Source organism: Microcaecilia unicolor, chromosome 1 (assembly GCF_901765095.1).
Source record: "Microcaecilia unicolor chromosome 1, aMicUni1.1, whole genome shotgun sequence".
Lineage (NCBI taxonomy): Eukaryota > Metazoa > Chordata > Amphibia > Gymnophiona > Siphonopidae > Microcaecilia > Microcaecilia unicolor.
The window spans coordinates 130198049-130224131 of NC_044031.1; the positions used below are offsets into that span (position 1 = coordinate 130198049).

Consider the following 26083-nt stretch of genomic DNA (forward strand, 5'->3'; position numbering starts at 1 on the left):
AGCGCCGATAGAGCGCTGCCGCAGGAGTGGGAGACGGAGACCATGAAGTGCAAGAGAGGAGGCAGTGCCACGGTGGGGGTGGGAGAAGGTGAGTGGAGGCAGCGCCGATAACTTTAAATGTGCTGGACAGACGCGCGCACACGCGTGTGTGTGTGTGTGTGTGTGTGTGTGGGGGGGGGGGGGGTTGTAGTGCCCACCCATCCAACCCGCTGGCCCACCCAAAAATTGTCTTCTGGCTACGCCACTGGTGCTTACTGCAGCTTAGTAAAAGGACCCTTAAGGCTTTTACTGTTTTCAAGTGACTAACAAGTTCAGATATCTTACAGAGAGCTGTAATGGAAACATCACATATACTGGTCACATCCTGTAAGATATTGGTGATGGTAAATATATGTCCACACTGTATCAAATAGCATAGTACTGTATAACTGGAAATTAAACAAGACACCGGAGTTAGAGGTGACAGAAAGCGACTTTTATGTTTTTATATACCCTCCTGACTTTTCATTTACATGGCTTACAAATAATCAGGCAGCTATTATGAAACATGATTAGAAAATTCCCCTAACTGAAAAGGCTTTATTCAGCACACTTAGATATTAAGAGCTTCAGCATAGACCCTTAATGTTCTAACTCTGGCTGCAAGATCATACAAATCTGTCATGGTTAATATCCTAACTAATTGTTCTATCATTCCTCTAGGGGTCATTTTGAATTGATGTTTCTGCTTCCAGATGTTCAGTGCAGCAAGGACTTTGTCTTCAATTTTGAGAGTTCTAAAAATCAAACAAAAAAGATTTTTGAAACCTGTTTTATTATTTGTTTTCGGAAAACCATGACCTCAGAGTTACATGTTCACAATACCACCAACAATGTATACTAGTTAAAGTAATGCAATGGAATTCTAGGCCTTAGTGGTAACTCTATTATTTTTAAATTATTGTATGTATTTTTTTTTCTAGAACATACATCTCAAAAACGTGGCTTTATTTCTAACACAAAAAAAAAAAGATAATTTTTTTTCAAAGGGAACAAAACAAATTCTGCAAGATTTCATTTACCACAGTCTTTTTTATACAAGTTTTGCTACGTGCACAGTGTTGTTTGTAGGTGTGTGTGACAGGCATGGAACCTTCCAAGACACAGCCAGAGTGTAGTATAAGTCTAAAAAAGAACTTTATTATTAAACCAGGAATCAAAGTAGCACAATCTGTTCCTGTCACATAGTCAGGCTAAAATCTCGCTCTTCTTTTCTCTTTCCCTCCCCCCCCCCCACCCCATCCCTTACTGCCTGTCCTATTGTTATAATGTAGTTCCGTTCTTGCCTTGACTTTCCTGTAATTGATTATTATTGTTGTAAACTGCTATGATGACATTTTTCCTTAGCGGTATCCTATATAATAATTCTCACCTCCAACAGGATGTGCTTGGGACCGTGCCTGCCGGACGTAGTCTGCTAGGCAGGCATGCACTGACCTCAGTGACATCAGTGACAGACAATTTGGCAAAGCAAAACAATCTGAGTGCTGGCCATTAGGACACAGGGTAGGAGAGTTTTAAAAGACTGAAGGAACCGAAAGTGTTAAATGGGGGGGAGGGGGGAGTTCTGAACAACTGAAAGACATGAACATTTGGGAAAGGAAAACAATCTGAATGCTGGCCATTAGGACACAGGGTAGATAGGAGAGTTTTAAAAGACTGAAGGAAACAAAAGTGTTAAACTGGAGAAGGGGGGGGGGGGGGGGGGGGAGTTGTGAAAGACTGAAAGACATGAACATTTGGGACAGGAAAACAATCTCAATGCTGGCCACACACCCGCACATTCACTCTGGCTCTCTCTCTCTCAAACATACACACTCCCAGGAAAACCTTGCTAGCGCCCGTTTCATTCGTTCCAGAAACGGGCCTTTTTTACTAGTATCAAATAAAAGTAACCTGAACAGCCACACTGACAATCATTTCCACATCTCTTAATAGTTCTGTCTTGCCAGGCTTCTTCAGCACAGTTCAGATTACTCACATATAAATCCAAGCTGGGTTCCAGCTGGGACACCCAGGACCAGGGTCTTCACAAATAAAGGCAACCTTTTATCTTGTCAGTCTTCTGTTTCTTCTCATGGAATCCCTGGGCACCCATTTCTTAATACCAAGTGGAAAACCTCTGAGCTAGGGCCACTCCTTGCTTCCCTTGGAGTTTCCCACAGGTACTGTTGTTCAGTCAAAATTCTGGGAGGATTCCTTCACTCAGGGCCTCCCTCTAGGAGACCTCTTGCTTCAGGGCCTCACCCTTGGAGACATCTTGACTCAGGGCTTCTCTCCTGGAGACCGCTTCCTTTGGGGCCTCTCTGATCTGTTCTGCCCCAAGGCATTTAATCACCTCCCTGCCTGAACTCCACCCAGGGGCAGCCCAATGAGATGATGCCCCGGCCTCCTGGCATCACGCCATCACGCCTCCCACCCCCGAGTCCAACATCTTTCCACACTCTCTTTGACAAACTCCCTCCCCCACGGTCGTGGTCTGCCATCTTCCCTCTCTTCCTCAACTCCACTCTCCAGCCTTCCTTCTTGTTTTTCAAAAGGCGGCAGCGATCCCCAAACACTGCCCTGCTGCCAGCACCGGCTTTTCCTCTGTACTGTGGCCAGCCTCCAAGGAAACAGGAAGTTACATCAGAGAGGCGAGCCGCAGTACAGAGGAGAAGCCGGTGCCTGTGGCAGGGCAGCGTCTGGGATTCACTGACATTGCCAACTTTTGAAAAACACAAAAAGAAGGTAGTCTGGAGAGTGGAGTTCAGGAAGGAAGGCAGGGAAAATGCCGCTCCATAAAAAGTGCTGCCTGAGGTTACCACCTCAGTTGGCCTAATGGTAGGGCCGCCACTGACCCCACCCCTCTATCAGCAGGTTAGAACCACCTGCCATTTGGTGGCCCAATTTCAATACACCAATGAGAGAGTATTCACAGGGAAACCTGCTGCTATACCCATTCACTCCCTCAGTGTGCTTCTTTGAATTTAAAAACTGTTGTGCTGGCCTCTGGAATATGCTACCTCCTTCTAATGTCTTCTTTGCCTAAGTTTAAGCCAGCTCTCAAGACTTGGCTTTTCACTCAGCTCTTATCCTTTTTCATCTCATGATTCTCTGTTTCCTCACTCTTTTTTACTTCTGGTTTGCACCCGCTTCCATTTTGTTTCCTGATTTTAGTGTTTATTCCATTATCATATAAGGCATTTCAGTGTTGTGCAATAACATTATTCTCCTTCCTTTTGGCAATATATCCCATATACAAAATAAATAGATAACTAACCAAGGACTACTAGACATGTAACAACTCACAGACAGATCACTGAAAACCACAGGCCTACCAGCTGTATTTTCATGGCTATGCTCATCACTTACCCCCGTTTACTAAGCCACACTAACAGCTACTGAATGGCAATGCTGACACAGCCCATTCAAAGTGAATGGGCTGTGTCGGCATTAGCGCACGGCTTAGTAAAGGGGGGGGGGCGGTTACTGTAGTTATTATTATTATACAACATTGTTAAAAAACATCATCTAGCAAATAAATGTCTTCCGTGATTACTAACCTGTCCTTTTGTAGAGTTGTAATGTCAGCATTCTGAAGCTGCAGTTTCTTACAGAAAACTTCAAAATCATTTTTTAAGATACCAAGAGAAATTGTCTGGAAGATCTTCTGTATAAGATTTTCTAGAGTAAACACAAATCAACTATCAGGAAAAATATTAGAAACTAAAGCAGTAAAGATATTCTTCTAAAAAGAAATCAGCTTGTCTGTTATGTGGTTGTACTTCTTCAGTTTGAACTTTACTCCTCATCTTTTCTGTTTTGGTCATGATATAGATGTATTATATATTGCATTTTTGGAGCTAAAAAATATACATTAAGCATGCATTAGTGCTTAATGCAGCTTAGTAAAAGGGCCCTATAACTAGTTGTTATGCTGACACTGTTAAGAGTAACTGGTTTCACTTGCCAGTTTAGCATTTGGGGAGGACAAATACCACTGGGGAATTAAGGGACACCCTTCTAACCCCTCCAATGGAGTGCTGCTCAGTAGCAGCTATTTACCAAATCCTAAATGTGCGTGGTAGCAGGTGTAACTCCCAATGTTTATCTTTTAGGACGCAGACGATTAGTTGCCTTCTGAAATGGGGAATAAATACCTATGAACTTGCCACACCCTTGTTCCACTCAAAACACTCCCCCCTCTTTTGCCATTTGCATGCACTTGGATTTGATATGTGTATATCCAGACTTTGGAAAATGGGGACTGGGGCCCCGATGCTCAGAAGCAAGCACGGCGCTACAGGCCATTATTTTTTTATTTTTGTTACATTTGTACCCCGCGCTTTCCCACTCATGGAAGGCTCAATGCGGCTTACATATTGTATACAGGTACTTATTTGTAGCTGGGGCAATGGAGGGTTAAGTGACTTGCCCAGAGTCACAAGGAGCTGCCTGTGCCTGAAATGAGAATCGAACTCAGCTCCTCAGTTCCCCAGGACCAAAGTCCACCACCCTAACCACTAGGCCACTCCTCCACTCCATTTGTTGGTATAGGAAAAGGGATCTAGGGTCTTGCACTCAGACCAACTGGTAAACCTCTTCCATTTAAAATGATGTGTCCTCTTAGTGGAAACTTTTCTGGAAGCAAGCAGAAAATGGGAGACAGCCTCATGCAGTTGGAGAGAATTGATTTCTAACCTCTCAACATCCAAGCTGTGAGGGCTAGGGACTGGAGTCTGGGATGCAGAAGCGATCCCTCATTTTGGGTGATGAGGTCTGCAAAACAGTCCTGCCTCCATGGATCTCTGGAGGCCAACTCAAGAAGAAGAGGGAACCACATCTGCCTCAACCAATAGGGGGTGATAAGGATCATGGTTGTCCTGCTTGAGTTTCAGCATAGTTGCCACTATCATGTATGGGAGGATACGCATACAGAAGACCTGACCCCCAATGGAGAAGGAAAGCATCTAAGGCTAGTCTGTTTTGTGATCTCAGCTTGGAGAAGTACTGAGGGACTTTGTTGTTCAAGAGAGTGGAAAGGAGATCTCCCAGGCTACAGCCATGTTGAGTGACCATTCATTCAGTTGCATTATCCTGCCCAGTCTGTTCACCACACTGTTGTTCTTTCTGGCCAGGTAAGTGGCTTTGAGCTCCATGCTGTGGTCAGAAGCCCAACTCCACAACCTAAGCCCTTCCTGACACTACATGTATGATTCTGTGCCTCACTGCTTGTTGAATAAATACACTGCAACCTGATTTTCTCTTTGCATAAGGACAATTGTATGCATGAGCCAATCTCTGAAAGCCATTAGAGCATTCCATACTGCCTGTATTTCCAGGAGCTTGATATGCAAATGAGTCTTGATCATCAGCCTTGAGTGTGTAGCCCATCCACATGAGCTCCTCACACCAAGCTGGATATCTGTCATCAATGTCTTATGGGGAGGAGAAATTTGGAATGAGAGTCTCTGTGTCAAATTGTGAACCACAAGAGAGACTCCTGCAGTGCAGGGGTGACATCAATGACATCTGTCAGATTCCCCAGTGGCATGCAACCATTGGAAAGGTGAAGTACAAGGGTCTAGTCTCAAATGGAGATGGCAATATGGATGGAGGAAGCCATGTAGCCCAACAACCTCAATATCTGCCCAGCTGTGAGCTGCTGGCTCTGGTGGACCTGAAGCATACTAGCAGGCTTATTTTCGAAAGAGAAGGGCGGCCATATTCCGACCCAAATTGGGAGATGGCTGTCCTTCTCCCGTGGGCGCCCAAATCGGTATAATCGAAAGCCGATTTTGAGCGCCCCCAACTGCAGTCCGTTGCGGAGACGAACAAAGTTCCCAGGGGTGTGTCGGAAGGGTAGCAAAGGCGGGACAGGGGCGTGCTTAAGAGATGGGCGCCCTTGGCCGATAATGGAAAAAAGAAGGGCGGGCGTAGTGAAAATTTGTTCTGCTTTTTTTGGACCCGTTTTTTTCACGAACAATACCCAAAAAAGTGCCCTAACTGCCCAGATGACCACCGGAGGGAATTGGGAATGACCTCCCCTGACTCCCCCAGTGGTCACTAACCCCCTCCCATAAAAAAACAACTTTAAAAACTTTTTTTTAGCCTGTATGCCAGCCTCAAATGTTATACCCAGCTCCATGACAGCAGTATGCAGGTCCCTGGAGCAGGTTTTAGTGGGTGCAGTGCACTTCAGGCAGGTGGACCCAGGCCCAACCCCCCCCACCTGTTACACTTGTGGTGGTAAATGGGAGCCCTCCAACCCCCCCCCCCAAAACCCACTGTACCCACATCTAGGTGCCCCCCTTCACCCATAAGTGCTATGGTAATGGTGTAGAGTGGTGGGGAGTGGGTTTTAGGGAGGATTTGGGGGGCTCAGCACCCAAGGGAAGGGAGCTATGCCCCTTCGAGGTATTTTAATGTTTTTTTTAATTTGTAGAAGTGTCCCCTAGGGTGCCCAGTTGGTGTCCTGGCATGTCAGGGGGACCAGTGCACTATGAATCCTGGCCCCTCCCAGGATTTGTTCGTTTTTGAGATGGCCACCTTCGGTTTCCATTTTCGCGGAAAACCGAGGCCGCCCATCTCAAATCTGCCCAAATCATAGGCAGTTGGCCGGTCCCAACCGTATTATCGAAAGAAAAGATGGCCGCACATCTTTTTCGATTATACGGTTGGGACCGCCCCTTCTCGTGGCCGTTCTCGGAGATGGGTACCTTTACAGATGGGCGGCCCATTTCGATTATGCCCCTCTAGGGCATCCACAAGTTGGCCTGAGAGGAAGGCCTGGGCCTGAATCATGTCTAGTAGGGCTCCTATGAATTCCAATCACTGGATGGGGAGGAGATGAGAGTTTGGGTAGTTGACAATGAACCCTAGTAGCTCCAGCACCCAAATAGTTCTGGATATGGATTCTTGAGCTCCTTCCTTTGATGTGCTCTTTCTCAGCCAATCATTCAGGTAGGGAAAAACATGGACTCCCCAGTCTGCATAGTAACGCTGCAACCACTACAAGATATTTTGTAAAGACCCTGGGATCACATGCAAAGCCAAAATGCATAATATGCTTTGAATCTTAGATACTTCCTGTGGCTGGAATGTACCTGATTGTGGGTATAGGCATCCTTTAATTCCAAAGAGCACAGTCAACTGTCTTTCTGAATCATGGGGTTTAAGGTGCCTAGGGAAACCATTCTGAACTTTTCTTTGGCCAGATACTTGTTCAGGGATCTTAGGTCTAGGATGGGATGAAATCCTCCTGTTTTCTTGGGAACCAGGAAGTACCTGGCGTAAAATCCCTTCCATTTTTCCTGCTTGACCTATTTGGCTTGGAAAAGAGATGGCAAATCCTGGTGCTGAGAGCTTGACCTTGGTGCTCTTGGAGAACAATTTAGAGGGAGTCTTTGTCAAAGAAGGACGTAACCCATTTAGAGAACCTACTGGTCTAAGGTTACAAGGGGCCAACTTTCCTAGAAAAAACTTCAGCCTCCCTCCTACCAATAAGCCATCTGGTACAGTTACTCTTACTGTGTGTATGCTTTCTTGGAGCCAGTCAAATGCTCATTTCATGCCTTGACTGGGGAGCTGATTGTGATTTATGAGCTCTCTGCTGTCTTGGTTGGGAGCGAGAGCTCTGTGTTGACTGGAAAGGGTGGGTACAGCCCTATGAGAACAGTAGGACTTCCTGGGAAATGCACCACCTCCTGGAAGAAGAGGACACAGTGGAAGTAGGCTAGGAGAGTGACTTGATGGTATCAGCTCTCTTCTTGATGAGGTTGGCAACCTCCTCCACTTTGTCACCAAAAAGATTATCACTCCAGCAGAGGACATCTGCCAGCTTCTCCTAAATTACTGGTTTTAGGTCTGAGGCACCCAGCCAGATGAGTCTGCGCGTCCCAATACCCATAGCAGAGGCCCTGGATGCCATAACAAAAGCATCATAGATTGCCCGGGCCTCGTGCATTCAAGGCTCCCGCTGTTTGGCTACTAACCAACAGAGCTCTGCAGTCTTCTCAGATGGTAGAATGTCTACAAATTCTTCCACACCGTTCGTTAAGGACTTCAAGTGAATGCTCATGAAGCGCTCGTAAGAATTCCTCCCAAAAAATTCAAAAGTCCTAGCATCTCTCCCTGGGGGAACTGAGCAGTGAGTCTTGGAGCTTTTGGCTCTTTTAGAAGCAGATTAAACAACCATAGAGTGGTGCAGAAGCTGAAGCTTCTCAAATCTGGAAGCCTTCTGGACTCTAAACATAGAATTGGCTTTCTCGTGGATAGGTGGTACAAAGAGAGGTTTCTGTCACTATCACAGCTTCCTTTGGAGGGGCATTAAAGTCAAGTATGTCCAACATTTCTACCCTGGGCTCATCAACAACTTCCAACTTAAATAGGATGGTCTGAGCCATCTCCCTAACAAAAGAGGTAAAGGAGAGCTCCTCAGGAAAGACTTTCTACTTTTACAAGGAGAGGAGGGATCTGAAGGATAATCCAAAGATCTCTCCTCTGACTGAACCTGGGGCTCTTCCTCAGAATCCCAGGAGCAATCTGTATCAGACTCAAAATAATAGTCATCTGTCTGAGTATGCATTCACCTCGGATGACTGGACTTACGGTCCAGCTCTGGACGAGAGTGCTAATCGATAGCACGAAGTCTGGAGCTCGAGGTAGCTTCCCTTCCTGAGAGGATAGAAACTGACACCATCTAGGCTGGTGCCAACTCCCAACACCCCTTCAGGCAACAGTATTGATGCATTCCAAAAGGGACAGCATGGGTCTCTAGGATGGCCTGGAATGACAACATGCCTGGTGTCAACACCCTCGATTCCTCAGCATCGTGTCAGGTGAGAAGCCACTCCAGTGCCTTGAAAGTATAGCTCAGAACTGCTCCTTGGAGACAGGCACCAGTAAAGATGGGAACAGGGTCAGAATGGACAGGGTAACAAAAGGTAGTAGGGCCAAATCGGAAAGCTGGTCCCAGTCTGATGGAGACTGGTAAGGGACTTTGTATGACTCCCTCATTGCACTTATAAAGGGACAAGTAGAAACCTGTTAGGTGGTAATTTAAGGGCTTGTTCTCTATTGCCAACTATTATCAATAAGTAGTTATTGGTTAAATCTTCATGGATGCTAGTAAGTGCCATGGCAGACATGTGGTCATGGCTAAGCATTGTAGTTTCATTTCTGATTTCTGCTTATGTGTGCTCTGTGACTCAGGGAACTAGAAGATATGACTGTGTGCTGCCTGTGTGAAGCTATATGGGATTCTCCGTTTCCCCTAGTGATAATTTCAGTTTTGACTGTGCGTACACCTTTGAAAGGGTCAGTGTCCTCATTACATTCTGTGAGCATGCTTCTTATATGCCAGGCCTGTACCACCTTTCAAACTCTGCACCACTGATAAATATGAGTGATATTTTACAAGGGGCAGCCATCAATGCAATGACAGCAGCAAGTGACACCTTACACATTGATCCACTTATTGAGACATGTATATGGAGAGACCAGAGTAGACTGCATCAGATGCAGCAGATGAAGTACACTATGGTCTTGGAAAGGTTGTGCCTCACTAAATAGGCTGCTCTATATTTTTATTTATTTATTTATTTGTTGCATTTGTATCCCACATTTTTCCACCTATTTGCAGGCTCAATGTGGCTTACGTTGTTCCGTCATGGCGATCGCCGTTTCTGGAGTGAGAGGTACAAGTGGTTTAACATTCAAGATCATGATTGATATAGTAGGTTAGTCAGTCAAGTATAAACATAGTAACATAGTAGATGACGGCAGAAAAAGACCTGCACAGGCCATCCAGTTTGCCCAACAAGATAAACTCATATATGCTACTTTTTGTGTATACAGCGAATGCTACATACCTGTAGAAGGTATTCTCCGAGGACAGCAGGCTCATTGTTCTCACTGATGGCTGACGTCCACGGCAGCCCCTCCAATCGGAACACTTTTCTAGCAAAGTCCTTTGCTAGTCCTCGCGCGCCGATGCGCACCGCGCATGCGCGGCCGTCTTCCCGCCCGAACCGGCTCGTGCCGGCCAGTCTCATATGTAGCAAGACAAAGAGAAGGGAAGACACAACTCCAAAAGGGGAGGCGGGCGGGTTTGTGAGAACAATCAGCCTGCTGTCCTCGGAGAATACCTTCTACAGGTATGTAGCATTCGCTTTCTCCGAGGACAAGCAGGCTGCTTGTTCTCACTGATGGGTTATCCCTAGCCCCCAGGCTCACTCAAAACAACAACCATGGTCAATTGGGCCTCGCAACGGCGAGGACATAACTGAGATTGACCTAAAAAATTTACCAACTAACTGAGAGTGCAGCCTGGAACAGAACAAACATGGGCCTAGGGGGGTGGAGTTGGATTCTAAACCCCGAACAGATTCTGAAGCACTGACTGCCTGAACAGACTGTCGCGTCGGGTATCCTGCTGCAGGCAGTAATGAGATGTGAATGTGTGGACAGAAGACCACATTGCAGCTTTGCAAATCTCTTCAATAGTGGCTGACTTCAAGTGGGCTACCGACGCTGCCATAGCTCTAACATTATGAGCCGTGACATGACCCTCAAGAGCCAGCCCAGCCTGGGCGTAAGTGAAGGATATGCAATCTGCTAGCCAATTGGATATGGTGCGTTTCCCCACAGCCACTCCCCTCCTATTGGGATCAAAAGAAACAAACAATTGGGCGGACTGTCTGTTGGGCTGTGTCCGCTCCAGATAGAAGGCCAATGCTCTCTTGCAGTCCAATGTGTGCAGCTGACGTTCAGCAGGGCAGGAATGAGGACGGGGAAAGAATGTTGGCAAGACAATTGACTGGTTCAGATGGAACTCCGACACAACCTTTGGCAAAAACTTAGGGTGAGTGCGGAGGACTATTCTGTTGTGATGAAATTTGGTGTAAGGGGCCTGGGCTACCAGGGCCTGAAGCTCACTGACTCTAGGAGCTGAAGTAACTGCCACCAAGAAAATGACCTTCCAGGTAAAGTACTTCAGATGGCAGGAGTTCAGTGGCTCAAAAGGAGGTTTCATCAGCTGGGTGAGAACGACATTGAGATCCCATGACACTGTAGGAGGTTTGACAGGGGGCTTTGACAAAAGCAAACCTCTCATGAAGCGAACAACTAAAGGCTGTCCTGAGATCGGCTTACCTTCCACACGGTAATGGTATGCACTGATTGTACTAAGGTGAACCCTGACAGAGTTGGTCTTGAGACCAGACTCAGACAAGTGCAGAAGGTATTCAAGCAGGGTCTGTGTAGGACAAGAGCGAGGATCTAGGGCCTCCTCCATAGAAAGAAGTAACTCCTCTTAGTGGAATCTTTCCTGGAAGCAAGCAAGATGCGGGAGACACCCTCTGACAGACCCAAAGAGGCAAAGTCTATGCTCTCAACATCCAGGCTGTGAGAGCCAGAGACCGGAGGTTGGGATGCAGAAGCGCCCCTTCGTTCTGTGTGATGAGGGTCGGAAAACACTCCAATCTCCAGGGTTCTTCGGAGGACAACTCCAGAAGAAGAGGGAACCAGATCTGACGCGGCCAAAAAGGAGCAATCAGAATCATGGTGCCTCGGTCTTGCTTGAGTTTCAACAAAGTCTTCCCCACCAGAGGTATGGGAGGATAAGCATACAGCAGACCCTCCCCCCAGAACTGGCTGTGAAATATTTCCCTTTTGAGTTTCCACATTGATTGGAACATTTTCTTTGTTGTATTTTTCGCATGCCTTTCTAGTGTGAGATTTCGGTCAATTGCAACTCTGAGTATTTTCAGGCTGTCTGAAACAGGGAGGGTATATTTTGGGGTGTTTATAGTGATGGGCTTGCTCGTGTTGTGTTGTGATGAGAGGATGAGGCATTGTGTTTTTTCTGCATTAAGTTTCAATTGAAATGCATCCGCCCATGAGTTCATGATTTGGAGGATGTGATTAATTTCATTAGTGATTTCTTTTGGATCTTTTTTGAACGGGATGTAGATCATGACATCATCTGTGTAGATGTACGGATTGAGGCCTTGGTTGGATAACGATTTGGCCAGAGGTATCATCATTAGGTTGAAGAGGGTCGGTGAGAGTGGTGATCCTTGGGGTACTCCGCATTCTGGTTTCCATGGTGCTGATGTATTCAAATTAGATATCACTTGGTATGTTCTTGAACCAGCTGAGAACGCTTCCTCCAATCCCGAAGTATTCCAGGATGTTTAATAATATTTTATGGCTAACCATGTCGAATGTGCTGGACATGTCAAATTGTAGGAGAAGTACACTGTTGCCAGTTGTAATTACTTGTTTGAATTTGGTTAGTAGAGTGATTAGCACTGTTTCGGTGCTGTGGTTAGATCAAAATCTTGATTGAGACTCATGTAATATTGAGAATTTGTTTAAGTAGTCAGTAAGTTGTTTAGTTACCATGCTTTCCATCAGCTTGGTTGCCAGAGGGATAGATGCTACCGGGCTTGTTGCTTGTTTTTTTCTTTGAATCCTTGGGTATTGGGGTAAGTAGAATATTTCCTTTATCCTTAGGGAAGAGTCCGTGTTGTAGCATATAGTTCAGATGCGTCATGAGGTCTGTTATGAATCACTGAGGGGCGGATTTTATTAGGTTATTGGGGCATATGTCCAGTTTGCAGTGGGACTGGGCGAACCTGTTGATTGATTGGGAAATGGTATCGTCAGTAAGTATGGCAAAGTTTGTCCAGAATTGGTCTGCTGGATATTCATCGGGGTTTGAGTCCAAACGATCAATGAATTGTTCGTGATCGGTGCTATTGAGTGGTAACGTTAGTCGTATCTTAATAATTTTTTCATTGAAGTATTTAGCAAGGTTGTCTGCTGATGGGGTGTTTGTGTTGGTTGTAGTTACCGGTGTGGTATCTATTTATTTATTTAGTTGCATTTGTATCCCACATTTTCCCACCTATTTGCGGGCTCAGTGTGGCTTACAATACATTGTAAATAATGGAAATACAGTTTGTTACATTACGATTATGGTTACATTGTGAATAGTTAAGGAAGACAGAGTTATATCGGTCACTTTTGGGGCGTAGAAACTATAGGATATGTCGTTGGGGAATTACTACGGTGGTCGAATAGTAGCAAGAGAGTGATGGGTAGAGAGTTTTTATCTGTGGGTAGATTGTTGTGTGGGAGAGAGTACGGGGAAGTGGAGTACGTGAGGTAATGTCTTGAGGCATTATTATGATGTATATGGGATTTATATGTTTTAATCCTTGCGGTATGTTTTTTCAAAGAGATAGGTCTTTAATCGTTTGTGGAAGTCTGTCAACTCATAGACCGCTCTCAGGCCGCGTGGCAGTGCGTTCCAAAGTTGCGTGCTCTTGTAGGTGAAGGTTGATGCATGTAGTGCTTTATACTTTATGCCTTTGCATTTTGGGAAGTGGAGGTTGAGGAAGGTTCTGGATGATTTTTTGGCATTTCTGGGTGGCAAGTCTACCAAGTCAGACATATATGCAGGGGCTTCACCGTGAATGATTTTGTGCACTAACGTGCATACTTTAAAGGTGACACGTTCCCTGAGTGGGAGCCAGTGTAGTTTCTCACGTAATGGTGCTGCGCTTTCGTATTTTGGTTTTCCGAAGATGAGTCTGGCTGCTGTATTCTGGGCTGTCTGAAGTTTTCTCTTTATTTGTTCTTTGCAGCCTGCGTATAATGAGTTGCAGTAATCCAGATGGCTTAGTACGAGTGATTGTACTAAGTTGCGGAAGACAGATCTTGGAAAGAATGGTTTTATTCTTTTCAGCTTCCACATGCAGAAGAACATCTTTTTTGTTGTGTTGTTCGCGTGAGTCTCAAGTGTAAGGTGGCGGTCGATTGTGACTCTAAGGATTTTTAAATTTTCAGAAATTGGCAAGTTTAGTTTAGGTGTGTTGATGGCGGTAAATTTTGTTGTGTTGTATTGGGAGGTTAGTATGAGGCATTGAGTTTTTTCTGCGTTCAATTTCAGTCGGAATGCATCTGCCCAAGTGTTCATGATGTGTAGACTTTGGTTGATTTCGTTGGAGATTTCGTTGATGTTATGTTTAAAAGGAATATATATCGTTACATCATCGGCATATATGTAAGGGTTAAGGTTATGGTTTGATAGAAGTTTTGCTAGTGGGGTCATCAGTAGGTTGAAAATTGTTGGTGAAAGGGGAGATCCTTGCGGTACTCCGCACTCAGGTGTCCATGCAGCAGATGTGGTTGAATTTGATGTGACTTGGTATGAACGTGAGGTTAAGAACCCCTTGAACCAATTTAGGACATTGCCTCCGATGCCGAAATATTCAAGAATGTGTAATAGAATTCCGTGGTCAACCATGTCAAAGGCACTTGACATGTCAAATTGTAGGAGGAGTATATTAGAGCCTGTTGCGATCCGTTGCTTAAATTTGGTCAGTAGGGTAGTTAGTATTGTCTCTGTGCTGTGATTCGAACGGAATCCTGATTGGGCGTCATGCAGTATTGAGAACTTGTCGAGATAACTTGTGAGTTGTTTGGTTACCACTCCTTCTGTTATTTTGGTTATTAGTGGTATGGATGCAACTGGTCTGTAGTTAGTTATTTCACTAGCGTTTTTCTTTGTATCTTTGGGTATTGGGGTGAGTAAGATTTTTCCTTTTTCCTTTGGGAAAAGTCCGTTTTGTAGCATGAAATTCAGGTGGTTCGTTAAGTCTAGTATGAATTGTTGAGGAGCTAATTTCATGAGGTTGCTTGGGCAGATGTCTAGTTTGCATTGGGATTCTGTTCACAAGTTGGAAAAGTTTATGTGTGTTTTTGTAGACTGGTCCTATTTTAGTTTTGTAATATGATCTTTTGGTTTGTCTAATTGCATATTTGTATTTTATTTGCGTTAATTTCCATGCGTTGAGTGCAGATTCGTCTTTTTTTTTTATTCCATGCCCGTTTGAGCCTCCTAACTTGTGTTTTTAGATTTTTCAGTTCTTCGTTAAACCATGGTATTGAGTTGTGTCTTCATGAGGTTCTAGTTTGTAGTGGTGCTATACTGTCTAGTGTACTTCTACATCTGTTGTCCCATTCTAGGAGATAGTGTTTTGAGTTTGTTTGTGCTGTCCATTCGTTCTTATAGATTTGTTGCCAAAATGTTGCAGGGTCAATTTGGCCTCTCGTGGTGTAGGTTGAGTGTCTTGATTTTGGTGAGAGGCTTTTTTTCACCATTGTAGGGATACCGTATTTTTCGGACTATAAGACACACTTTTTCCCCCAAAAATTTGGGAGGAAAATGGGGGGTGCGTCTTATAGTCCGAAGGTAGAGATTTCCCTCCCTCCCTCCCTCCAAGTTCGGGATCGCGCTCCCTCCCTCTGAGTTCGGGATCGCCCTCCCCCCCGGCCCTGTCACCACTTCTCCCTACTCACGCGATCTTCCCTAGTGGTCTAGTGATGTCGGGGCAGGAAAGAGCCCCCTCTTTCCTGCCCAGCGCGCTGCTCTCCATCCTCCTGTATGCAGCCTGTCGGTCTCGGCGAGATTCAAAATGGCCGCCGAGACTTCAATTCTCAGCGGCCATTTTGAATCTCGCCGAGACCGTCAGGCAGCAATGCTTACAGGAGGATGGAGAGCAGCGCGCTGGTCAGGAAAGAGGGGGGCTCTTTCCTGCCCCGACGTCACTAGACCACCAGGGAAGATCGCGTGAGTAGGGAGAAGTGGTGACAGGGCCGGGGGAGGGCGATCCCGAACTCGGAGGGAGGGATTCGGACAAGACGCACCGGAGCACCTAGGTTTTAGAGGAGGGAAAAAGCAAATGTTTTTTTTCCTATTTCCCTTCTCTAAAACCTAGGTGCGTCTTATGGTCCGGTGCGTCTTATAGTCCGAAAAATACGGTAGGTTTAATTTGTAGTGGTCTGACCATGGTATGTCTGTCCATTATGTATCTTTTAGTACGAAGTTTAAGTCTGGGGATAGTTTGTATGTGATTAGGTCAAGTGTGTGTCCTTTGACACGAGTTGTTTGCATATTTGTCCAATTGAGGTCCCATAGTTGGAGGAAATCCTTGCATTCACATGCGTTAGTTGAGTTAAGGTCTTCTAAGTGTAGGTTTATGTCCCCTATTATTAGTAGATTGGAGTTAGATTCACATGTGTTCGATATGAAATCCATGAAGTGTGGTTGGCATTCATGCCAGTTACCTGGCAGCCTGTAAAACAGGACAACGTTTAGGTGATCATCTTTCTCATTTCTGACTGACATGAGATACACCTACTTGGTTGTTATAATGCAGGCACAGCTGCTACAAATCTTCAGCTGATAGCTTAAGCCAAATCTGCTACAGCAAGTCAGCCTGAGTCCTCTAGATCAGTGGTTCTCAAATCTGTCCTCAGAGACCACCAGATATTTGGGTTTTCTTTTCAGTATATCCCTAATGAATATGCATCCACAATTATATATAAGGTATCTGTAATTCCAATACAGTTACTACTCCATACAATACATCATTATAAGTAACTATAAAAGTTTTTTTTATATATCTAAATATCTTTTTATTATCTTACCATATCAAAATTTAAAATTATTAGATCACATTGCATGCACTATCAAAATCACTTTGAACATACAAATAACAACATAAATAATTTCTATACCAATTAATGACTTTAGATAAAAACAATTCTTACACAATCAAAAGTCCTTTACAATGAATGTCCATGCTACTACTCCTCTTGTTTCTTAAAATCCTGATAAGTGTCCTTTACTCCTTCCTCTTCATTAGTAAAAGTCACTTATCTTTTAACCTTGCTGTCCCATGTCATTGAATCTAATGAAACATTATATAAACACTACTTCAGAGTTTATCTCCGCTCAACAAAAATCATACAGTCTCAATGCAAGTTCTAGCCAACAATTTTTGATAAGCAATCCACTCTGGCTGACTTTAAAGCAATTCTTGCTGAACTAATTGGATTTAATGACGTGGGACAGCAAGGTTAAAAATAAGTGACCACTAATGAAGAGGAAGGAGTAAAGGACATTAATGCCAGGTTTTTAACTCACATCTCTGTAAAGATTAGATAAAGAGTGTTAGCTGTATCTCCTATACAGGAATACTGCCAAACAGTACAAAATTTATAACTTACCATCCCTTACATCAGCCCTCTGCAGGTAGCATCCAATGGGGAATAGTTGCTTTCCTTCACAGAATTCCCGAGGAGGTACCAGCAAAGGATTTTCATCAAGATTTATCTCCCTCAGTGTCTGAAGATGATAGAAGTCATTAGGCAAGGATGTTAACTGATTTTCTAGAAAAAGTAATTAAAAAGAAAAGATTAATATTTTTCTTTTAAGAAATATACATTATAACTAAACCAACACTGACAAAATAAATCCCTCCATATTGCAATAAATATCTGTAAATTACAGAAACAACAGAATATGAAAAATGTAGTTGCCTTATAATGTTATGCTTTAAAAAAGCAGTATCATACCCCAACAGAGAGACATAATCTGACTGGGGCTCTGACAGGCATATACAAAAGTACCCTGGACCTACAGGATGTGGAACCTTTAGAGATTTTGGAATCTTGAACGGAACTTGAAACACAAATGCAAATGAAAAGTCTTTATTAATGGGCTGACCCAATACGGCAGTGTTTCGACATGACAATTGCATCAGGGGTCCTAAAGAAAACAAAATACATAAATATTTAAAAAACAAGGATAAAATAATGTCACAGAACTAAACAGAAATAAGTTAGAACCAGAGAACATCCATGTATAGAAAACATTACATATATGACACATAAAGAGGAGAAACCAGTCTGGCTGTTCATGGTATACCAAGCAACTCACAACAACACTATCTGTGCAAGAACTCCTTGATCTGATTACACAGGTGACCTTGAATTACCCTAGGCTGGTGATAATGGGAGTCTTTAATCTATATATCGAATCACCAGATAGCATCATAGCTGTAGTCCTAAACATGATGATAACATTAGGATTCACACAGATGATCAATTCTCCAACTAATGGAAAGGGTTAGTGTGAGGGAGTTTATAGAACATTGTCCCTTTTCCTTAAAAATACTACCTCACAGAGTCAGAACCACCTTAAGTCCCATAGTCACGCCCAAAGAGGAAGTGACACGAGAGTTGTAGAGCCAGGAGGACAGCTGCCAGGAAGTATAAAAGGCAGGGCCAGAGTTGACAAGGAGGTTTAATGACAGGAGATGGCATGACATCAAAACGATGATGTCGCCCTCCCTGTGTCTTCCTCATGAAGTCGCCACAGAATAAAACAATTGCTATCGCTATTGAAAACAATAGCAAACTTGTGAGGTTTTACTAAACATAAGTTTTGCATTTTCTCTGTTAGGAGGGGATTGGGGGGATGTAAGGGGAGTTGGGAGAGTTTGAGAGGTCTGTGAAGAGGGGAGGATTATATTCAAAATGTATTTGTCAGTGCTCCAGAGCTTGCTTTGTTACTTGCAGTGTTGTATTGTGGATTTCAATGCTGTGCTATATACCTTTATTTTTTCTTATGATGACAATAAAGATATTTCTATACAAAAAAAACAAAAAATACAGGCATACAGTGCAGCACTGAAATCCACAATACAGCACTGCAAATAACAAAGCAAACTCTGGAGCACTGACAAATACATTTAGAATATAACCTACCCCCCTCCAACTCCCCTTACTTTCACCGATCCCCTCCTAACAGAGAGAATGTAAAACCTAGGAGTTTTAATAAAACGTCACAAGTTTGCTATTGTTTTCAATAGAGATTGCAATTGTTTTGTCCTGACCAATATGGTGGCAAACTCTGCCCACTGCCTTCAGCCCAGATAATGGGCGAAATAGGCTCATGCCGTCTCCTGTCATTAAACCTTCTTTAGAGTTGGGTTAAAGAGGCCCAGAAGGAAACAGCAACGTCCCACAGTCTATGACTCCACAGCATACAACTCCACCACTTATGTGTAAAATACACAAGTAAAGTCGGATAGGCCAGGTCTAACTTGGAGCCTCGCAGACTTTGTATTTTGACCCGAGTACTTGATAGAGATGGCACTAGTAATTGGAGAGCCAGGCCTGAGATAAGTAGAGTGTGCTGTTGTGCCAAGAGACAGGAATGTATGCTGTGGCTCTGGAGGAGAAAGCCACCCAAGGACATTGCCACATTCAAGGATTTTGCTTTGAGTTTGCCTTCTTCCTTCTTGTGTATTAAACAGGATTTCTTGCCAATACCTTCAATAAATATTATTTGCCTTTACCTGCAACCTCTGTGTGTCTCACCTGGTCTCCAGGCCTGCCCTCACTCATAGTACCACAGTCACATACTAGATTTGGTGTTCTACAAAGGCATCCTAGAGCAATGGGCTAAAGGTACTGAAATAGCACCTCTATAATGGATAGACCTCATTCTAATCATATTTTCTCTAAGTGAATACCTGAAACAAATAGCACTTCGAAGGGTTTGGAAGGAGATCACAGACAAGAAAAAGCTGAGTTAAAAGTGCATTGCTTTAAAAATTTATTGTGTGTGACCTCAAGTGAAAACTGAATTGTGAATGGTATAAGTCTGCAAGAGAATTGTGCAGTGTTTATCTCAGTTTCTTAAAGGAAAACCCATAGCCATTAATTCAGCTCTTTGTATAGAGTGAATGTAACAGTTGTGGATGCATATATAATTAACTCTGAAGCAAGCCTCAGTCCTAATTCTAAGCTGGAATAGTTTGTTAAAGTAAACTGCATTGTCTTGAAATATTTTATGCTGTTAGTTTGAGTGGAAATCTGCACTGTTAAAATAAAGCCTGCTAACACTTGCTGCTTGAGAGTTATAGAAGTCAATTCTGGTGCAAAGAGGGCTTTGGTGCAGGCTGTATACATAATTAGCAGCACAGTGTTAGCAAAGAGAGGACAGAGCTACCTGCACGCCCCCCACCACTGCTATAGTGACAAGCAAAAGTATCTATTTGAGCATAACCTCCCCAAGACACACTCACTACTTGTAAAGATAAAAGAAAAAAAAAAAAGAGAGAAATATTACCATATAAAAGCTTCCTGGCTCCCTGCAGTCTTAGCCCAGTGCTACAAGGTGCTTGAATAACAGAGGGTCAGAGAACTGCTTGAACCCTCCCCCCAAAGTGCTTTTCTACCAAAGTAACACTTTTGGCACAGATCCAAGGTTTGCAGTCACAGTGTGAAGGAAAGTTTTATTCCTGCCAGTCTAGTGTAGAGGCTATGGCCCAGTCCAAAGGCAGTGGGGACACTGAAGTCACTGATATGATGGCACAAAATATCCAGGCTGAAATAGTTGACACTGGAAATACAGCACAAGCCAGTTTGGAAAGTGAAAAAGGTTCTGAAAGGTCCAAAAGAACACATAAGCCTAAAGAGAAAGCCATAGAAAAGTATAAAACTGAAGCAGGGAATGGAGAAGTGGCCTAGTGGTTAGGGTGGTGGACTTTGGGTGGTGGATTTTGGAACTGAGGAACTGAGTTCGATTCCCACTTCAGGCACAGGCAGCTCCTTGTGACTCTGGGCAAGTCACTTAACCCTCCATTACCCCATGTAAGCTGCATTGAGCCTGCCATGAGTGGGAAAAGTGCAGGGTACAAATACAACAACAAAAAAAAATCTTTTTCTTTTGGACAAACTCTGGGTTAAGATGGAGAAAGAAAGAAATGAGGTTTCAAAGAGGGGCAAAACTGAAAGCCACCATCCAGAGCAATTGCAAGCCATATATAATCAGTACCAGCAAAAGTCACAAGAATATTGCCAATTTTAGTAGAACAAATACGGTAGATAGTTTGGCACAGAAAGACAGACAGCAAGTCAGAGATCTTGCACGCCAGGCTATTTATTTATTTATTTTATTTATTACATTTGTACCCCGCTCTTTCCGACATACAGCAGGTCCAGTGCGGCTTACATAGTAAAAGAAAGCATCTTACATGGTAAAGAATACAGTAAAAACAAGGAAATGTAGGAACAGTATTATAAATTGTGATGATCATAACTACTTACATTATGAAAGGCAATTAAAAGCATGGCGATGGTGGCAGAGGCAATTAAAAGCACAGCAACTCACACAGATCCTGCAGGGGAAAATCAGTTCCAATACTCTGGCAGCTCTAAGCACATCAACAGAACTTCTAGAAATTCAAAATTACACAGGACCAGCCATTCCAGTCAGTCTGCAACAATTGCAGCAGCTCTCCGGGTACAAGCTATGGCTGAGGCTGCCAAATCAAAGATTCTTTATAGTAAATAAGAAGCAGCCATAAAAATTGAGAAACTTAAACTAGAAAGAGAGGGAAAGAAAGCCACTGCCATCGACATTTCTGCCACCTCTGAAAACAAGAAGGTAGAGTCAGACATCATCACATTGGAGGTGCTGCAGCAAGAGAAAGAAGCAGCTGCCATTGAGGATGAAGCCCTGGCCCTGGAAATGGGTATAAGGTGGGATGGCGGGGAGAACCAGCTCAGTCACATTACTTGAGAAGATTCTGCCCAGCAAACTGCAGCCTATGTGAAGGCCCATACCCTAGTGCACAAAGGCGCCTAGTTAAAGTCTGACTCAGAAGAGTCATCAGATTCTAAGCAAGCATATTACTCTACACCAGAGTCTTGCTCACATGAAAGAAATGAGCCTAAGTCAAAGCACACCTTTGAGAGGCAGGGCTATGGTCGGGCCCAAGGCACTGAAGACACCAAGAATGGGTGTCTTTTCCCGAGATGGTCCGGTCGCACCGGGTACAACGCTTGAAGCCACTGGGAGTCTTTGTGGACATGGAAGTACAAATGGCTTCGGCGAAATTAAAAGTCGTGATGGTGCCTAAAAAGGGGAAAGGCACAAAAAGAAAGACCCGACCAGGCAGACCTAAAAATGGCCCATGCTGAAAATGAAAGGAGACTTAGGTGCGGGGCAAGGACTAGGAAATAAAGGAAAAAAATACATATATATATATATATATATTTTTTTTTTTTTTTTTGGGAAACACAGTGAAAAGAAAAAGAAGGTGGCAAATTGTGCTACCGGGTGTGTGAGAAGTGAGCAGAAAAAGACAGTCACTTCTCATGGAAAAAACGAAACTGAAGTGCGGCAGGTGGGAAGGCACTCGCAAATGTGTGCTGGAGCGTGGCTCGTGCTCCTGAAAGCTCTAGATTTTTCTTCTGGCAATTTTGCCGAATCGGGTGACGCGGGATGGTGTCTACCCACTTGTGAGAAGAAGCAAGCCTGCTTGTCCTCGGAGAAAAAGAAGAAATTTCTTAAGCTTGTGAATTCCAAGAGTGCTGCCTCCCACTAAAACATCTTGATGCTGCTAAGGGGCATCTGATTTTGGGATATCATATGAAAAATAGTTGCAGTGAAATCAAACAATTTGAGGTTAAAAATTACAAATAAGCTTCATAAGCCAGACTATCGCCGCTGTGCAAAAAATCAATGAAACTTAAGAGTATGGCCTAAAAACCTATCTAGAGGTCTTTAACATAGCATAACATAAGAATAGCCATACTGGGTCAGATCAATGGTCCACCTAGCCCAGTATCCTGTTTTCCAAACAGTGGTCAAGTCAGGTAACAATTACCTAGCAGAAACCCAAATTGTGGCAACATTCCATGCTACCAATCCCAGGGCAAGCAGTTGCTTCTCATGTCTGCCTCAATAGCAGATTATGGACTTTTCCTCCAGGAATTTGTCCAAACCTACGCTAACCGCCGTTACCACATCCTCCAGCAAAGAGTTCCAGAGCTTAGCTATTCGTTGAGTGAAAAAATATTTCCTAATATTTGTTTTAAAAGTATTTCCATGTAAATTTAAGGGGAAAAAATGAGTAATGAGATGACAACCTATGAAACATGAGAAAAAAATGATATACAAGCAGCCAAAAAGTTACCTAATGAGGACACTCAGCAGCAGATATCCTCTATGCCCAAAAAAAAAAAATAAAATAAAAAGAACTGAGGTGGCTCTGTATAAAAATGAAGACACAGGAACCTTTGCACATACATGGTTCACCATTTTGGAATGGGCTAAGCTTTGAGAGCTTGTTACCTCAATTTTTTCCATCCTGAGCTCTGTCGGTGACTTCACTCCATGTGTAAGGTCTATGTAATTTATTTGTCCTTGAAGGAGCAAATAAACAAATGTATTCATTAGAACTTACTTTTCAGATTGAGTTCTTGCAAACAGTTCAGTGATGTAATGGATTTGGGAAGCTGATGAAGACGATTATTGGCAGCTATCAATCGAACCAGACTCTTGATTTCCCCTATGTCGTTTGGAAGTGTTTCAAGTGCATTGTGTGATATATCAAGTTCTTTTAATTGAGCCAGTTTACACAGTTCTTCTGGAAGATTAGTGAACTGAAACATAAACACACATTAATCAACTATCATGTTCACACATTACACACTAAGCATAGTATTTTGTAGGGGGTGGGAGATGTTTCAAATAAAAAGGCAAAGAAGTATACTAATTATTTTGCTTTGCCATTCCTGAAAATATTTTATTTAACTTTTCTTATCTATCATATCAATTATGCTCAAAATGGAGAACAATAATATAAAATATAACTCAAAATAACACAACATATAAGTAACACACATTAAAATGTTAAGTAAGATTAGAGATAAAATACTGTCATGCCTTAACAAAATTATATTTATTGGCAGTATAGAAAATTCATACAAGCACAGGTATAAGCTTATTAATATATTTTTAATGCATAAGGCTGTGCTTTTCTTTTAGTAATTCAATTACAACACAGCATATTTGAAGATCCTATGTAATGTTATTTTTAGAAGGCCCCAGAATTCCCAAGGCATCCTATCACTTTTGTGATATTAGAGTGATGCCCTCAACTACAACCTGAATAGAATGATACACTGCATTCTACACTTAGTTTTGGCAGCAGCATCTTCCCACACTTATATGGGCCGGACAGACACCTCAATTCACTAAAGTCCTGTTAAACCACCGAACACTATTTCCAACTCGGTAAAAATTACTGAGTTGGAAATAGCTAGCAATGCTCAGAAGAAACGGGATGTAAATGAGCTGCTTGCAAAAACAGTAAGCAGCTCAGTGGAAGGTGGGGAGCCAATCGGTCTGTCGAGCATGTGCAGAACAGCTAATCGCTAAGCATGGCTGCTCTGCGCATCCTACAGATAGCTTTCATACATGCATTCGAGCTGCGTGTATGAAATCTGTTTGTAACCTTTTTTTTTGTTTGTTTTCCACAATTTCTGACCAGAAACAGCTGATCTGCATGGCACTGGAGCAGAAGTTCTGAATTCATGGAACAAGCAACCTCTGATTTCTTCTTAATTGGTTGCTGTTTTCAAATGTCAAAACTAAGCTTGCAAAACCACCAATAAAAATAAATGAAAACAAACAAAAGGGGGATTTGAAGCCATCAGTGCCAACCCGGGGATTTGAGGAGGGTTCAAGTGGCTGTCAACAGATGATGCGTTCCTTGAATCTTGAAGAGTTCAACTGATAGTAAGCTCAACTGGTTATCCTGGAGTAAGAAAACTGAAGGAATGGGCTTGAAGTGTCCTGCATTTCTGATCCGCACAAGAGAGGCATCCTGCACCTGACCTGTCCTGTACAAACAGATCCCCTTTTGTTGCTTTGCAATTTCACAGCTGCTGGTCAGTCTGCAGCTCTCATAGCTCTCCTCAGCCAGCCATGCAGTACCGACAGCTCCTGACCACCCATTAAAAATTAATCATTAGGGGAAGCAGCCCTTTCTGTGCATTGCTAGGAAAACAGTTGCATTACTCAGAATGCACATCTGAATGGTAAGTAGCTCATTTAAACAACTTAGCATGCAATTATCATTAGCTGCTACCATGACAGGAAAAGAGCCCGCAGAAATGTCAAGTAGTAGTAGTAGTAGTAGAACCCCTTTGTGCATGTTTCACTGAACTCCGTGCTCGCTTAACCAGTTAAAACCAGTATAAAACACACGTTGATGACTTGTTAAATTTTGTGCATCTGGGCCTGAGAGGGCTGAGGAACTGGAAAACAAGGTGCACCTCATGGGATCCTGTGACAGGGTGCATGTCCCGTCACAAGGCAAGGGGAACCTCCAACCTCAAAAAGGTACCATAACTAGACCATACAGAAGGACAACTTGGGTATAGTTCCATAACCCAGTTAGGGTGAGGGTACTGGTACCCTGATGGGGCAGTTGTAGCTTAGCAGGGAAGGCTATGTGGGAGGTGGCAGGGGGGGAGGGTACTAAACTTTCTTGAGTCTAGTAACACAATTCTCTGAGCACTGGGAGAATACCCAGCAACTGAACTTAGCTAAATTAGCATATAATTTGCTTAGGCAGATTGCCTGAGAACTTTGGTTTGCCCATAAGACCCGAGAAGAGGGGAATAGGAACCTATTAGATCCGAGAGGGGCAAGAGTGGGAATATTGGTGTCTCCAGGACTGCACAGAGCCCAGAGGTGGGTGGAATATTGAGGGTCTTGGACTTACCCTAATTAAAGAAGGGGACTCAGATCAGGACCTAACTGCAGAGGAGGCCAGAGGATTAGAGACTGATCTTTCTTTCTTGGAGATGAGAGGTTCTTTGGTTGGACTACTGTGGACTGGCCATTTGTTGGATTGTGTGGATGGACCATTGGCTGGATTGCTAAGGATTACCCTGCTAAGGATTACCCTGGACTAACCTTTTGTTGAATTACTGAGGACTGCTGAAGGAGCTGGTTTATTATGGACAGTAGCAGATACTCTGCCTTCACCTTCAGATAGGCAGTGGATGGCCAGTGGTAGATACTTGGCCTATACCTTCAGGTAGATGGAAGCATCATAATCTGGTGGGATCCGCTGAAACCACCTAGAGAGAGAGAGCATCAGATATATGTCCCCTCGGGGAAGGTGCTCCTACCCAGCAAAACCAGGTAAAGGGTACCTTAGCTGGGGGGGGGGGGGGGGGGGGGGGAGTGTGCTCAAGGGGTTTCTTTTGAGACAAAAGGGAACGAAGAGTTTCTGTTAGGTGATCCGCACTTAGGTCTGTGTTTTTCTCCTCTGTAGGACTATGGCGTCTGAAGCAACCCTCAAATGGATGGTGGAGTAGAAATACAGGTGCA

General features: G+C 43.6%; 1 protein-coding gene across 2 annotated transcripts in view; it reads right to left on the reverse strand.

The window, feature by feature from the left end:
- Positions 1-253: 253 nt before the first annotated feature.
- Positions 254-26083, reverse strand: part of LRRD1 (leucine rich repeats and death domain containing 1) — a 124149-nt gene continuing 98319 nt past the window's right edge. Inside the window, exons 3-6 of one of the 2 annotated variants that reach the window (XM_030200213.1) lie at positions 23142-23340; positions 17107-17268; positions 3585-3705; positions 254-776 (exon numbers count right to left, since the gene is read on the reverse strand). In XM_030200213.1, the coding sequence (XP_030056073.1) occupies positions 593-776; positions 3585-3705; positions 17107-17268; positions 23142-23340 (666 nt within the window). In that variant the 3' untranslated portion in view covers positions 254-592. Of the gene's footprint in view, positions 777-3584; positions 3706-17106; positions 17269-23141; positions 23341-26083 lie in introns of those variants that run through there. The other variant, XM_030200221.1, reaches the window with a different exon arrangement.